Source organism: Copadichromis virginalis, linkage group LG12, assembly GCF_057382275.1.
Source record: "Copadichromis virginalis isolate Kocher_CV1m ecotype Utaka linkage group LG12, C_Virginalis_male_GT1.1, whole genome shotgun sequence".
In the NCBI taxonomy this organism is placed as follows: domain Eukaryota; kingdom Metazoa; phylum Chordata; class Actinopteri; order Cichliformes; family Cichlidae; genus Copadichromis; species Copadichromis virginalis.
In genome coordinates this window covers 15747208-15760101 of record NC_140629.1, presented here as the reverse complement: position 1 = coordinate 15760101, position 12894 = coordinate 15747208, and the positions used below count along the sequence as shown (strand labels likewise).

The window sequence follows — 12894 nt, the reverse complement described above, 5'->3', positions numbered from 1 at the left end:
GTCACTGGCATAAGATTCAGGTTGGAAATCCATCGCATTTTAGCTGTGTGTCCAGACAATGTGATCTTTGTGGTCCTCTGTCACAGCAACACCACATGAGGACACCTCAGCTGTCTGAGCAGCTGCTCCCGTTAACGCCATCTGCGAACTGCCTTCGCCCTGGGGCTCCAAACAGGAGTGTGAGAAGTGTCCCTGAAACACGCTCATAAGCATCCTACCTACACGGTGTTCCGCAATCTGGGGATTAATACTTCCTGTGTGACCCAGACCTCGGCCTGAGGTCAGGTTAGCCTGGTTTAGGAATTAATGACGGGGGAAATGGTGCTCCTACTCTAGTCTTGTCCTGACTGAAAATAATCCAGCCACGTTCAGTCAAGTTGTCCTGTGCACAGTCATCCAAAACCTGCTTGTTTTGGCCACATTTTCTATCTTAACGTTTAATCAAACCGGCAATAAAAAAAACCCCCAAAAACAATAAGCAAAATGGGACACTGAATCAGCACACACTCAGCCTTTTGTAATGTCTCTCTGTACAGTTTTATTTACATGATACTATTCTGTTGTAATGCTGGATAGCAAGATTATATGTAATACATAAATATCAACACAGTTTTGTTTTTTCTTTTTTGTACAAATTTGCATATAACTAAGAATCAGAAAGGAAAAACTCAAACGGATACATACAGTTAACTTTAAATGAAAAAACAAAACAAAAAACACATCCATACGGGGGAGAAACAAGTCACAAACATACATCGGTTTCAATGTGTCAGGCAGCCATGAAAACACACTGTCGCACAGGTATGTGCACGTGCACTCACACAAAAACACACGCACACTTTTTTCCCCTCCCTTTTTTCCCCCCTTACAGTGCTCTATAGCAGAGACACAGAGACCAATAGCTGTTAGACAGATGAGAAGTTACATCTAATCTTGGTATCTATTATTTTTCATAAATCTAGCTCTGGCATGCTCCTGTAGTTCTGTAAACATGTGCTGATAAACTGGGTAGCTCTACAGTCAAAAGGGATAAGGAAGAGGTGAGGACAGAACACATGCACACAGCCCAACACACACACACACACACACTGTGCTCACACGAATGTTTTGTTAGCGCATTTAAAAAAAAAGAAATCATGGTTCACATACCCTAACTCCATCAATGCACTGAATACATGTGCTAACATCAGTACAATGGAAGAGAAAAATAAGCTAATAAAACATAACAGATAATTGTCTTTCAGCAAATAAAACATCTGAAACCCTAAGTTGAATGATATTTGTGAAACACTAAACACAGATGAAGAGTGACTCATGCATTTATCCCATTCATTCATGCCCCTACAATATTGAAGCCTACATTGACCCTACCAGACCCATGGGGGAAGGGTGCCATCCTTCCCCTCAGGCCACACGTCGGCTCACACACACATACACACAGTCCGGCAACAGTTGGTGGAACTCCTTCAGCGAGTAATTTGTGTGTCCCCGTCTAGCATGATACCTCCAAACAGCCTCAATCAAAACCCATCAAAGTGAAAGCAAGGTGTGCCGATTGGAGGGGTTAGGGGAATTCACCGACGCCGACTGTCACGATGATCAACTGCTCTGATGGGGTCGAAGCTGACGAAAAAAGTAAAAGGGAAGACAACGTAGCTTAACGCGGCAGCCGTGAGGTAGGTAAAGCTAGGAAAAGACATCGCAACAAATCCCCCCCTCCTCGTGCGAGGCAGGAGACGCTGACCGACTCCAGCGCCGACGGAGCACAGAGCGAGAAGTTCAAAGGTTGAGGGACACAACTTGTATGGACTGTTTCTGTGTAGTCTGAATGCTTTTGAGAGACCAGCCAGTGTCTTGACACGTGGCGGCGCGTGTTAAATGGCCGTCTACGGTTTGGCACAATAATGGCGCCTGGTATGGGTGAGAGGAGCACAGCTTATCCTGGACATGTAGCCTGGTCTGCTCTTAGTAAGACAATACATATTCTTAGAAAAAACAAAACAAAACGTCGGACTGAACGGCGGCAAAAAACGAGAAAAACAAAACAAAAAACCACACCACAGAAAACAGGATAAAAACTAATGAGTTAATCAAAAAAAAAAAAAGAGGGAGAAAAGTGATCATTCATGCATCTTCCTCAGACAGGATCTTTTACGTTTTTCTTTTTTTCCTCTCCATGATCTTCTTGAGGTTGTAATTTTGTAAATCAAGTCTGTTCCATTCTCATTTATGCTCATTTCAAAGGTTCGCACTCATACTCCAGTCTTTTGTCAATGGCGTTTCATTGTTGCTGCCACTGCTGCTCTGTCTCATCTATTATATTCTCTGGATCTTGTCAGCCACCACCACGGGGTTCTCTTTGCGGATCTTGGCGGCAGCCTCGGCCTTGTAATCATAGGGACAGTTGTGCTTGTCAGAGTACCGGTGGATGCTGCAGAACAGGTTGCCACAGCGACAGTCGAAACCTGGAGGCGCAAAAATCAAGGGTTAAAAGCTGGAATGGGAGCGTTTCACAAGTGCACTGACAGAAATTCATGCTGAACTGCGACCTGCTCACTCACCTGTGAGGCCCACTCTCTTGCGGCACATGAAGCACCTGTTCTTCTTAGGTTTGGGGGTGTCACTCTTACTTTCCTCACTGCTAGAAGAGGCTACAGGAGTAGGGCTAGAAGCAGCAGGCTGGCTTACAACTACGCAGAAAGAAAGACAACGGGAGGGAAAAAAAAAAAAAGTCATAAGTCACGGAAGCCTTTAATGTGTCATTATCCCTTTAATTCCCAGAGCAGCAAACAAGGCTGTTTGTCATACTTTTACAAGACAATGAAAGCCAGTGGCCTCTAAAATGTTGCATTGTTGTCAAAGATAATAGTAATTAGTATTTTCCTTATCTCTAAATTGCCCCTCTTGTTCTTGGCAGCAAAGAATACACTATTCTGAGCAAGCCTCTGGCAGGCAACGTTAAATCTGAGTGTCCTGAGAGTGGAGGTATTTTTAAACAGGTTTATTTTTAGACAGCCTCTCTTTCTTGGAGGCTGTAAGTGAAAACCAACAGCGGAGCTTAAGGTATGCAGCGAAGCATCAAAAATAAAACTGAGGCTACAGAAAGAACTATGTAGCAGTGTTTGCCTCGAGAAGTGTGTTTTTTAGCTGTCAACTAGGTATGTGTAAAATGCCTGCAATGTTGCCAGCAACCAATAGGAATGAAAGCATGTTTTTACCAGGCTCTAGGGGTTCAGGTTTGTCCTCTCTGGAGATGCTCATCTCGGTCATTTGCTGAGTCACAGGAAGAGATCCTTGAATGGTTCTGCAGGTTTAACCAGCGGGGAGCGAGGTGAGTCAGTCATCACATTGCTCATTCAATTTCAAGAAAAGTAACCAGCAAACATCACGAGAGCTAATGGCAGCGGATACTGACCTAGACATGTCTGGTGAAGGGGCAGGGGAGGCATCAACCTTTGCTAGACTGGCTTCTAGTCTCTGGATGGCAGAAGCCTCTGAGGTAGGACTAGCAGTTGAGCCTGTATGATGACAATGATAATAAATTTAAAAATCCAAATAAATACAATCCAAGTGATGTGGGTTTGCATGCCAACAAGTGAGCTGAATAATAGAAACTGTTTTCAGCAGTTTCAGGCCTATCTAAAAATGTATTCAACGTCACTTCTCTTTTGGGACATATTCTCCCTTGTTCCTTGTTTCAAAGTACTGATAGTGTTTTGCATCGTGAAAAACTTTAATGTTGGATCACAGAAGTGCTTAAAGGAGCACCCCATCACCCTGACCCTGTCTGTTATTATCCACAGTGGAGTAAAAGCTTTAAATATACTGATTAAAGTTCATGTATTTGTTTACATAGAAACTGATGTAATCAGTCTGAGCTGCAGTAACTCTGAAGGAGAAGACAAATCAAATTTGTGTGTGCGGTCTTACCCATTGGGCCGAGGGGGCTCATGCGGTCGCTGCTCTGCTGCCGTGTCAGGTGTTCCTTGTAGCATACGGAGCACATACCATTGGTTCTTGGGTTGCCATAGAAACCGCAACCTGTGGCACAAAGCATGGGCACTGGACTCTGGTTCGTCTCTTGAGCCATTGCTGAAAGAACGAGGGAGACAGAGTGAGAATGCTTCTTAGACCGACGTGCAGTTTGCAACACCAACACCTCGATCTGACACGTGCATGGAAGAAAGAAAAAAAAAAAAAAAAGAACTGAAATGTTTTCCTGGACGCATTTCCACCCCTACCGCTCTTCCTGTTAGTCTGGTTCCAGAGAAACTGGTTGCAGTATCAACATAGCTGACTGATAACACGGCTGTCATTTTATGTAAATTCAGCTTTCTGTTTTGACTTGCCCTTTAGCCTGAATACAGTAATGAATGTGTCTCCGCAGGAATCCCACAGAACAAACAACACTCACTGTTCTCTGTTCAACACCTTTGGCAAAGGCTCGTATGTGCTCTGTTCTACAGCTTTGTTCACTGCAGTGTCACCTCTTCCCTCCTGCCGGCTCTTTTGGTGGTTCTGAGAAAAACTGAGAGGTATTCCCATTATCCCCCCCATCCTCTGCTTTTTGTAGGCTTTAGTGTCAGCTGTTCTTCTTCCTCATACCAAATTCAGGCCCTTACTTCCTCCATCTAATTAAAAACAAAAGCTCTGACTCACTCGCGGTATCATGATCGCAAAAGAACACACGAAACACTTCAGATTAAATAAGATTCTGTTTTTGCTAAATGGCACAAGGCTATAAGCGATAAACAAAGTAGGTCAGCTGTTTCACAAAGTGTTCCCCTCCCTACCCTTGCCTCTTGCCTTACAAGGCATTTCAAAACCTCCCTAGTCATTTCTCACCACGCATACGCCCAGAAAATGAGCGTGCATGTGCGTAACTTGGCAAAACAAGTAGTCCTGTGACGTTTGCTACCCGTCTTTGTGCAACAGCGCAGGAAGTTGTGTAATGGGAGACGGTGACTTTGAGGTGATTGATCAAAAACAGCCACATGAAAGGAAAGATACACATGGAAGGCCTGGATTAGATAGGAAAGAAGAGCTGTGCCTGCCAGCCCTGTCCGGGCCATTTTACAACTCAGCCGATCACCTATGATTCTTCTCCCCGCCCCCCACACACAGAAAATAAATAAAAATAAAATATAAAATCCACACACAGCAACGGGCTCATATTTCCTCTGTGGACAACCTTTGCCCTGTTCTGGTGCAACACAGCAGCTGCTTGCGTTGGTGTGAAGCTCGTCTATATTCTGGTCACGGACACAAACAGGGCAGGCGAGCTCAATGTTCTGGCAGTTGGTTTAGAACGTCCTGTCAGTCCACCCGAGGTGTCCTAAATAACAAGCACCATTAGCTATCAGACCCCCACCCAAACCTGTCTTCCTACCACTTCCTCGATTCTCTTCACCTGGATGTTTTCACCAGTATGTCAATAAAGGGTCTCCTTGGAAAAGCCCACAAAGACCTTTTTTTCCCTTTCATTTGTGTCACGTGTCCAACTGCTGACTGCTGAAAAATACCAGACAGGGGGACTCAGCTAAAAGCTAGTAACTAATGCGTAGCTCAAAATGCTTTTCATTTCAACCCCCTTTATATGGATCATCAGTAATTTCCTTTTAAAGCTGACTGACTTATCAGTTTATCGTGTTGACTAGATGTAGACTGGACGATTTTAGCTCCACGTTACGCAGAAACACTTCAATAAAAGAAAAGGTATTGATTTAAATTGCGACTAAATCACATCTGACGATGCAAAAACATATTACAAAAGAGGCCCATAGCAGTTAACACATTAACTTTATGACACAAAGGAACAATGGGTCCAGGTGTTTGATAAACAGCAGGCATGGTAACCTAATATTTACCAAGACCTTATAAGCACAGCGATAAGGTAAAAAAGACATGGCCACGCTGAATACTTCAAAAGACTTGCATGTTTTTCGAAACAAAGGGGGATCTTCCAGAGATACATAAAGCATACTGAGGGTCATTACACATTCACCTCAATCAGTCCCTACCTATAACAAAACATGCACTTGTGAATTATTCCAGACAATCCTATGAAACACTACAGATGTGAAATTGTAAAATACCCCAAACAAAAGGAAGTCGGGGGCTTTCCAGCACAGAGCAGATCATCAGTCACGACCAATAAACCCAACTTCCTTTCACAAAGGATCCAAACCCTTCACTATAACCAAATGTGAAAACTGGTCTGACTAGAAACTATGCCATTTGATTTCTGCGGACAACAAGAACTACTGCGGAAACAAAAAACGTACGTGTGATAATCTCCAGCAAACAAAAGGGGGAAACTGTGCTTCTTTATCAGGCGCAAGCCAAGCTCATATTTCAGGCCCTGCTGGGCTTAAAAAGTCCTGAGTCACACTGAAGGGCAGGGGAGAGAAGAAAAAAAACAAAACATTTGGGCTTGTCACATGCTGTAAAATTTGCTCTTTAAAAATGGACAGTGTTGAAAACAAACCACGAGAAGCCTACGGGAAGATAACGGCACTAATGTTTTCTGAAAACCCACTGTCTAGACAGTGAGGTATCGGCTCCCTTTGTTTCTTCTTTCTTCCTTTGTCTGCAATCTCCCTGCTTCCTGTTTAGACATCGTTTTGTAGTTCGCTTTAATCACTTTATTTGTACTGAAATGCGGTGTTCTGCGTGATTTAAGCGAAGCTATGCGGACAACCACGGTTATATAATCACACTAAGGCACTTAGAAAGAGACTTGGTGATGCCACATAGTTCTACACATCGAGCAAAGCTCGTCTGAGCCAAAGCTGAAACTACTTCCTCCATCGGCCGAAGCCGTGCGAGAACTTATATTCAAGAAAATGTTCTGTAGCAATTTTGAAAGCAACTCTCTCGCCCTGCTTGCCTATTCAGCTTATGAATTTTCTATTTCTAGACAGGAATTAGCTGGCTTTGGTGCCCCATCCCCCAGCTCTCGGGACAAACAGAAAAATAGGCACAGCAACCAACTAGCTCGCTCCCTCCCTTGTTATTTTCACCTCCTTGAAAGAGACGGAATCACGTTCGAGGGCTTTTGACATTTCTACTCAGGAGGAGGAGATGGTGGTGATGGCAACTTTAACAAGCTAAAGAAATGGGGGGTGGAAAAAGCTTGTTTATCACACTCAGCCATCACGCAACGCACCGCCTGACCTTTCAATCCACCGTTAAAGGTCGCCATCACCGACCGCCACCTCTGCAAACACCCATCGTTTGGCTGATTACCTCGATAAGCCGAGCTCACTTCCAAAATCATCCATATTCAGAAAAAAATCCCAAAAAACAATAATCCAAGATCATCACCTGCTAAAAATCGATGAAGTTTCTCGCGAGACGACGGGGAAAAGTGGCCGTTAGTGTGGGCAGCTGGAAAATGTCGATTGATTTCAGGTCCCGGTGAGGTCCTTTTCTCTTTCTTGCTTCGGTTATGTGCCGTCGTCCTCGGTGCCAGACAGGTTTAGAGGGGTTTTAAGTCTCCCTTCCTCGGCCTCCTACCTTCCTTCCTCTCTCTCTTCCTCTCCCGTTCCTTCTGTATGGATGTTTGTTTCCCTCTTTAGTCAGAGGAGTGGCGGTGATGTCACGGGTAAAACAACGTGTCCCCATTGGCTACCCGCGGAGCCCTCGAGCTCTGTGTACAGCTCTGCCAGAAAGGGAGGGCGCTGAAACTCAGTCTGCGCTTGCGCCACTTCGTGATTGCGTTATTACACATCTATTCGTCATCCTCCTACAAGGACGACCATATTGAGTAATCCACCTAAATGATAGGATGAATGAATAATGGTGCTGACAATGAGTGAATTAAAACAAGAAGAATGCAGGTCCGTGATCCGTGATGCCTCTTTGTAGAAGATTCTACACACTTATCTGTGAGATGGCACTATTAATGTGACAGCCTCGCCCCTCCTGCTACTCACATGGCCTATGATTATTTCTGTCAGAAGAACAAAGCAAGTACAGGTTGTAAACATGTTTTCCAGGAGACAAGCCAAGCGGACTCATTTCACAACATTTGGCTACAAACTGCTAATGTCCCAGTTACTGATACTAAATAGTGACCTTGACATTATCAATACTGTTAGGCCCAGTGAGGGCCCAGTCAGTCGTTAGGCCCTGATTTTAACCCTATTTCAAATCAAAACTGCTAACATCAAACAGCTCTTACAAATTGTGGATGAAGTTAAAAATGTTCAGACATTGTAACTATTTTGTCGAGTCAAACTAGTCTTCACAAAGATAGCTGTATAAGAGAAAAACACCCGAGCACCTGTGTTGATGTTGGGGAAGTTTTCAAGAAAAACACGTGAGCAGCACCATAAGATTGGAATTTTTTTAAAGGTGTACATCTGTTAGAATAATGCCTTGAGGAAATAATAAAGGCTGGCGCTAGTTACTGGACTGTGACCACTGAAAGAGCTTAGTGGGATTTCTGGGAATTTATAAAAGAAACTGAAAAGAGATTTTAGTCACAAAACATTACTCAAAGTGAGCTTTTAGAACAGCAAAATATCTTATTCTGCACAAATACAAGTAGTAGTCCAAATTGTGCCATTATGGGTAAGGCTATATTACCAAAGTAGCTGTGTTAAATATTCCAGTTAAATTAATTTACTAAAAGTAGAAAACATCTTATAAATTATTTTTGGTGGCTTGTCAAATGTCAAATTGGCAGCAAAGGCACTTTGGCCCTCAGTATTTCTAAAATAAAGTCTTTCCTTGTGGTAAAAAATGTTTATAGTGAAACAAAATAGTTGACACAAAGTTTGAGGGGTCGCTTTAATTGACTTAACCCATTGTTTTTACATCAACAGCCACCAGAGCATTACATCCACTGGATTTGTTTTTATGATACAAAATACACCTGTACTCTCCACTCACTTGCAAATGCGTCATACTACATAATTAAGTACATACATAGGGTACTGTGCCTTAAGGTCTAACAAGTCTCTACATATCCCCTCCCACCTTGTCAGCATAACATCACACAAATCCCCAGGCACTACAGGTCAGAGCTGAAAAAAACAAAAAAGTGTTGAAGTCGGGTGGTGTGAGCTTGTGTTTGGGGCGGGGGGATGTTGTCATCTCTCTGTGTGTCGATTCGTGGAAATCTAGAAGCTTACAGAAGTCTGGAAATCACTGAGATTTCTCAGTGTGTTTGATCCGGTTCAAACTAGCTTTATATGGAAACTGAAAAATGGTGGTAGCTAAGTGAAAGCAAAAGTGACTGCTGATCTTCAGCTGACTTTTTCAAGGGGAAGTCCTTCTCTTTCCTTCTTATACACACACACACACACACACACACACACACCCACACACACACACACACACACACACACACACACACACACACACACACGCGGAAACATTGCTGCTAAAACTGGTTTCATCATACACAGATGAACAGAGGACAGCTTGTGGTCTGACCTACTTGTCTTTTATTAGCTTCCTGTGCTGTGTCCATTTGGACAGGTTTACTTGATTGCATATTTACTCGTTATTTTTATGGTATATTTTAAGAGTAAAGTATTTTAAAAGAAGAAAGGTAAAAATCATGAAGCGACTGAAATGCTTTGTGTTTGACTGGGTGATTTGGAGAGTTAATAAAGCAACTGATCTCCAATAAGCAACATAACTAAAGGAACATAGTGCATGCATGCCAACAAACCCTAAGGAAGACTCCTTACATTATCATAAAACAGCGTGTTTTTTGTACAAGTTAATATCACGTGGCATCACAGTTTTATTATCTTTTGAGATTTTCAGAAAGACAAGCTTTGATGACCATGACTTCTTTTATATAGCCTTTATAACCCGGTCTTTCTTCTCTAATCAAACCTCAGTAAAAAGATTCCAGTTACAGTTTAACTCACAGCTCACATATTACAACACAGGCTCAAAACAGTGCTTGTGGCAACCCACCACGCTGCAGTTTCATGCTAATGGTCTTCTGTGTGTACATACATGCGTGTAGCACTATCCCTCTGTTGACATTAGCCCGAAAGCTTTTCATATGTGAATGAAGAAGGGTGGATGGAAGACTGGGATTACACTGAGGTCTTTGTGCGCATGTGTTGTGTTAATACACAGCCCTGCAGGGAGCAGACGAGAAGGAGCATGTGTTGAAACGTATATCTGTTCAGTATGTGAAGGTTCACGGTTTTCAGTGAGAGGAGGGGGCAGCCGAGGAGAGAGTGGGAGGTGTTGAGTATCGTTACCCATCCCCCTCGCTGTCATAGCTAGGCTTTTGTATCTGTTTGTTGAAGCAGTATGTCCCTTTTTTATACATTAACATGTCATACACGTGAGGGGCTGAGTAACAATGCTGCCGTGGCAACAGATGCCTACAATTTCTTTTGTTTTCTTTTGTTGTGTGTTTTCTTGTGCGTGTGTGTGTTTGTGTAAGGGTGTGAGGATTACTTATGTGAATCTGGAGCAGTCTGTCTGTAGTTACTAGGCAGATATTGGTCGACCCAACACAAACACACACACACACATGCATGTGCAAACACACACAGAGGCACAGCTTGCCTGTGTCTGGCGTCGGTGTGGTGAGACACTGTCGATAAAGGGGCTAGTGGTGGAGATGGCAGCTTATCCATTTACATAAGCTGTGTGTGGGGCTTGATAAGCTCTGACTAAAACCATCGGTTCCCTTTCAGTCGATTCACTCGGTACAACACATAAGTATGGGATATCACGCCCTCGCGTGTCCTGGCTGAAGAAACCTTTATTCACGCCTTTACGGCAGATGACGTGTGATGACACGCGCAAGGCCCCGCCCGCACATATAGCCGCTGCCATCACCGTCATCCCTCAGTTCTTACGCTCTTCACCTCGCTGAGAACACCTCTGCTGAGTTGGGCTAGCTAGCTACTGCTAGTTAGCTCCGTTGTCTGCCAACTTGAACCTAGCTTAACTGCCCCTGTTGGTGTTAGCCTCCACCGCCCAGCTGGTGCGTAGGCTGCCCGCGGAGCGCTATTTTCAAGTTTTTCTTGTGCAGCGTTTCGCTTTGCGTTTTGGGAATGGACTCCAAACCGAAGCGAGCAAAGCAGAAATCTTCTGTTCGCCCCTGTCCTCAGGGATGTGGTTTCTCTTTGCACGACAGCGACCAGCACGATGCCTGCCCTGTCTGCCTGGGGATCGTCCACGCTAGGAGAGCGTTGACGGAGCCCGAAGCTTGTGCGTTTTGTCGCCAGCTCCGACGCTCGACCCTGGAAAGACGGGTGACGTTTGTGGAAAGAGTGCTGGGACGCTCGGCTGTCGCACGGCATGACCCTCTTCTTTCCGAGTCTGGAGCCCCGGCTTCGTCCGAGTCCGAAGACGAAAATTTTCAGGTCGATGTCCCCGCGATTAGCTGGGCTGACCACATGGAATACGTTGACGGGTTAGCCGATGACGGACCGGAACCATGCAGGAGCGCTGACGGGCTTCAGCCTGGGTTGAAGCCCGCCAGCGCTCCCCAGGAAGACGATGACGTGCTGGACATCGGCCTGGACATCCATGGTTTGTCGGAGGATGAGCAGGAGAGCTCATTGTCGACCCAATATGCCGCCGCTGCTGCGCCGGTCGGCCACGATGACACCTCTCTTTTCTCCCTGTTTCGCCGTGCCGCTGAGAAGCTGCAGGTGGACTGGCCCTCTCCTCCACCAGCTCGGAAGCCGTCGCGGTTTGCGGGTTTTTTCCTTCCACCGGAGCCCGCAACGGCCAAAAACTGCCTCCCCATGTTCCCAGACTTTCTCTGCGAGCTAACAGCGTCATGGGACAAACCTCTGTCTACCCGCGTCATTGTGCCCGGCTATGGACAGTACATGGAATTGGACGGCGCCGAGGGAGCTGGTTTAGCTAACCCACCCCCTACGGAGCCGTCTCTGGCTGCTTATCTGGCCCCGTCCCATAACCATGGTGTCGGTGGCCCCGCAACTCTGCCGTCCAAGCACTGCAGATTCTCGGCCTCGCAGCTGGAGAAGATTTATCGGGCTCAGGCCGGCACCGCTCGAGCCATGAGCTCCGTCACCATGCTCCAGACGTACCAAGCAATGTGCCTGGCGGAGCTTGGATCGCTGGTTCCGGAGGACAGCCCGCTGTCACCTCTTCTTAACGAGGTTAGAGTCACCACGGATTACATCCTCCGTGCGTCTCGCTGTGCAGCGCTCTCCCTGGGCAGAGGGATGGCTTCGACAGTGGTGGCGCAGAGGCACCTGTGGCTGACCCTCTCCGACGTCCCTGATAGAGACAGAGCTGTGTATCTGGACGCACCAGTGTCTGCGGCTGGGTTATTCGGACATTCACTTGAAGCCATTCAGGCTAGATTCGATCTGAGGAAGAAGCAGACGGAAGCTCTGCGCGACATCATCCCCAGACGCCAGCCCCAGCCCAAGCCCACTGCTAGCTCTCACAGGCCCGCCGCTCCTCTGACAGCTGGCAAGAGACCGGCGCCCACTGCTGGAGTGGGAGGGCCGCCGGCGAGAGCACGTACTCCGGCCCGAGCTCCACGCCAGTCGGCCTGGGGCAAAGGCCCTCCCCCGGGCCCCCGACGGGACCCGACGCCCAGGAGGAAGAAGCCTCAGCCCTCCTAGCTGTGATTGCGAGTGGGGAAGGGATCCGGCAGCAGGGAGACGCTGCTCTTACCCCTCTGTTGCCGCACAAGAGGTGCCGCTTAAGTTCTGTTCAGGTTGTCAGCCCCAGAAGGCGCTGCACTTCCCTATCGCGGTCTCCCAAGCACATAACCCCTGCACACGGTTCAGATGTGTTGAATGTTCAAGCGACCACATCGAGTGTTCCCGCTGTTTTTCATTGTTATGCCCCGGAAAAGGTGCACCCAACAAAATGTATAAATGTACATGTTCCCATGTTGCAATCAATAAAGAGTGTTGT

The 12894-nt window shown here is 46.0% G+C and overlaps 1 protein-coding gene across 2 annotated transcripts; it reads right to left on the bottom strand.

Moving 5' to 3' along the window:
* Positions 1–496: 496 nt before the first annotated feature.
* On the bottom strand, positions 497–7572 carry zfand5a (zinc finger, AN1-type domain 5a). Of its 2 annotated transcripts, none has more exons than XM_085474946.1 (6): positions 7327–7572; positions 3931–4092; positions 3416–3518; positions 3219–3304; positions 2562–2690; positions 497–2465 (listed from the first exon to the last, which is right to left on the bottom strand). In XM_085474946.1, exons 2-6 carry the CDS (start codon positions 4088–4090, stop codon positions 2317–2319), a joined length of 627 nt encoding a protein of 208 aa, XP_085331072.1. In that variant the 5' UTR covers positions 4091–4092; positions 7327–7572; the 3' UTR covers positions 497–2316. The 2 variants fall into 2 exon arrangements, with proteins under 2 accessions (XP_085331072.1, XP_085331071.1); XM_085474945.1 differs by lacking the exon at positions 7327–7572 and adding an exon at positions 7249–7320.
* Positions 7573–12894: the final 5322 nt, after the last annotated feature.

Coding starts and splice junctions, on each gene's coding strand:
- zfand5a (XM_085474945.1), bottom strand. CDS start 7,279: ATGATTTTGGAAGTGAGCTCGGCTTATCGAG. Junction 4,093..7,248: donor AGTGAGCTCGGCTTATCGAG/GTAATCAGCCAA, acceptor TCGTTCTTTCAG/CAATGGCTCAAGAGACGAAC. Junction 3,519..3,930: donor GAGCCCCCTCGGCCCAATGG/GTAAGACCGCAC, acceptor GTCATCATACAG/GCTCAACTGCTAGTCCTACC.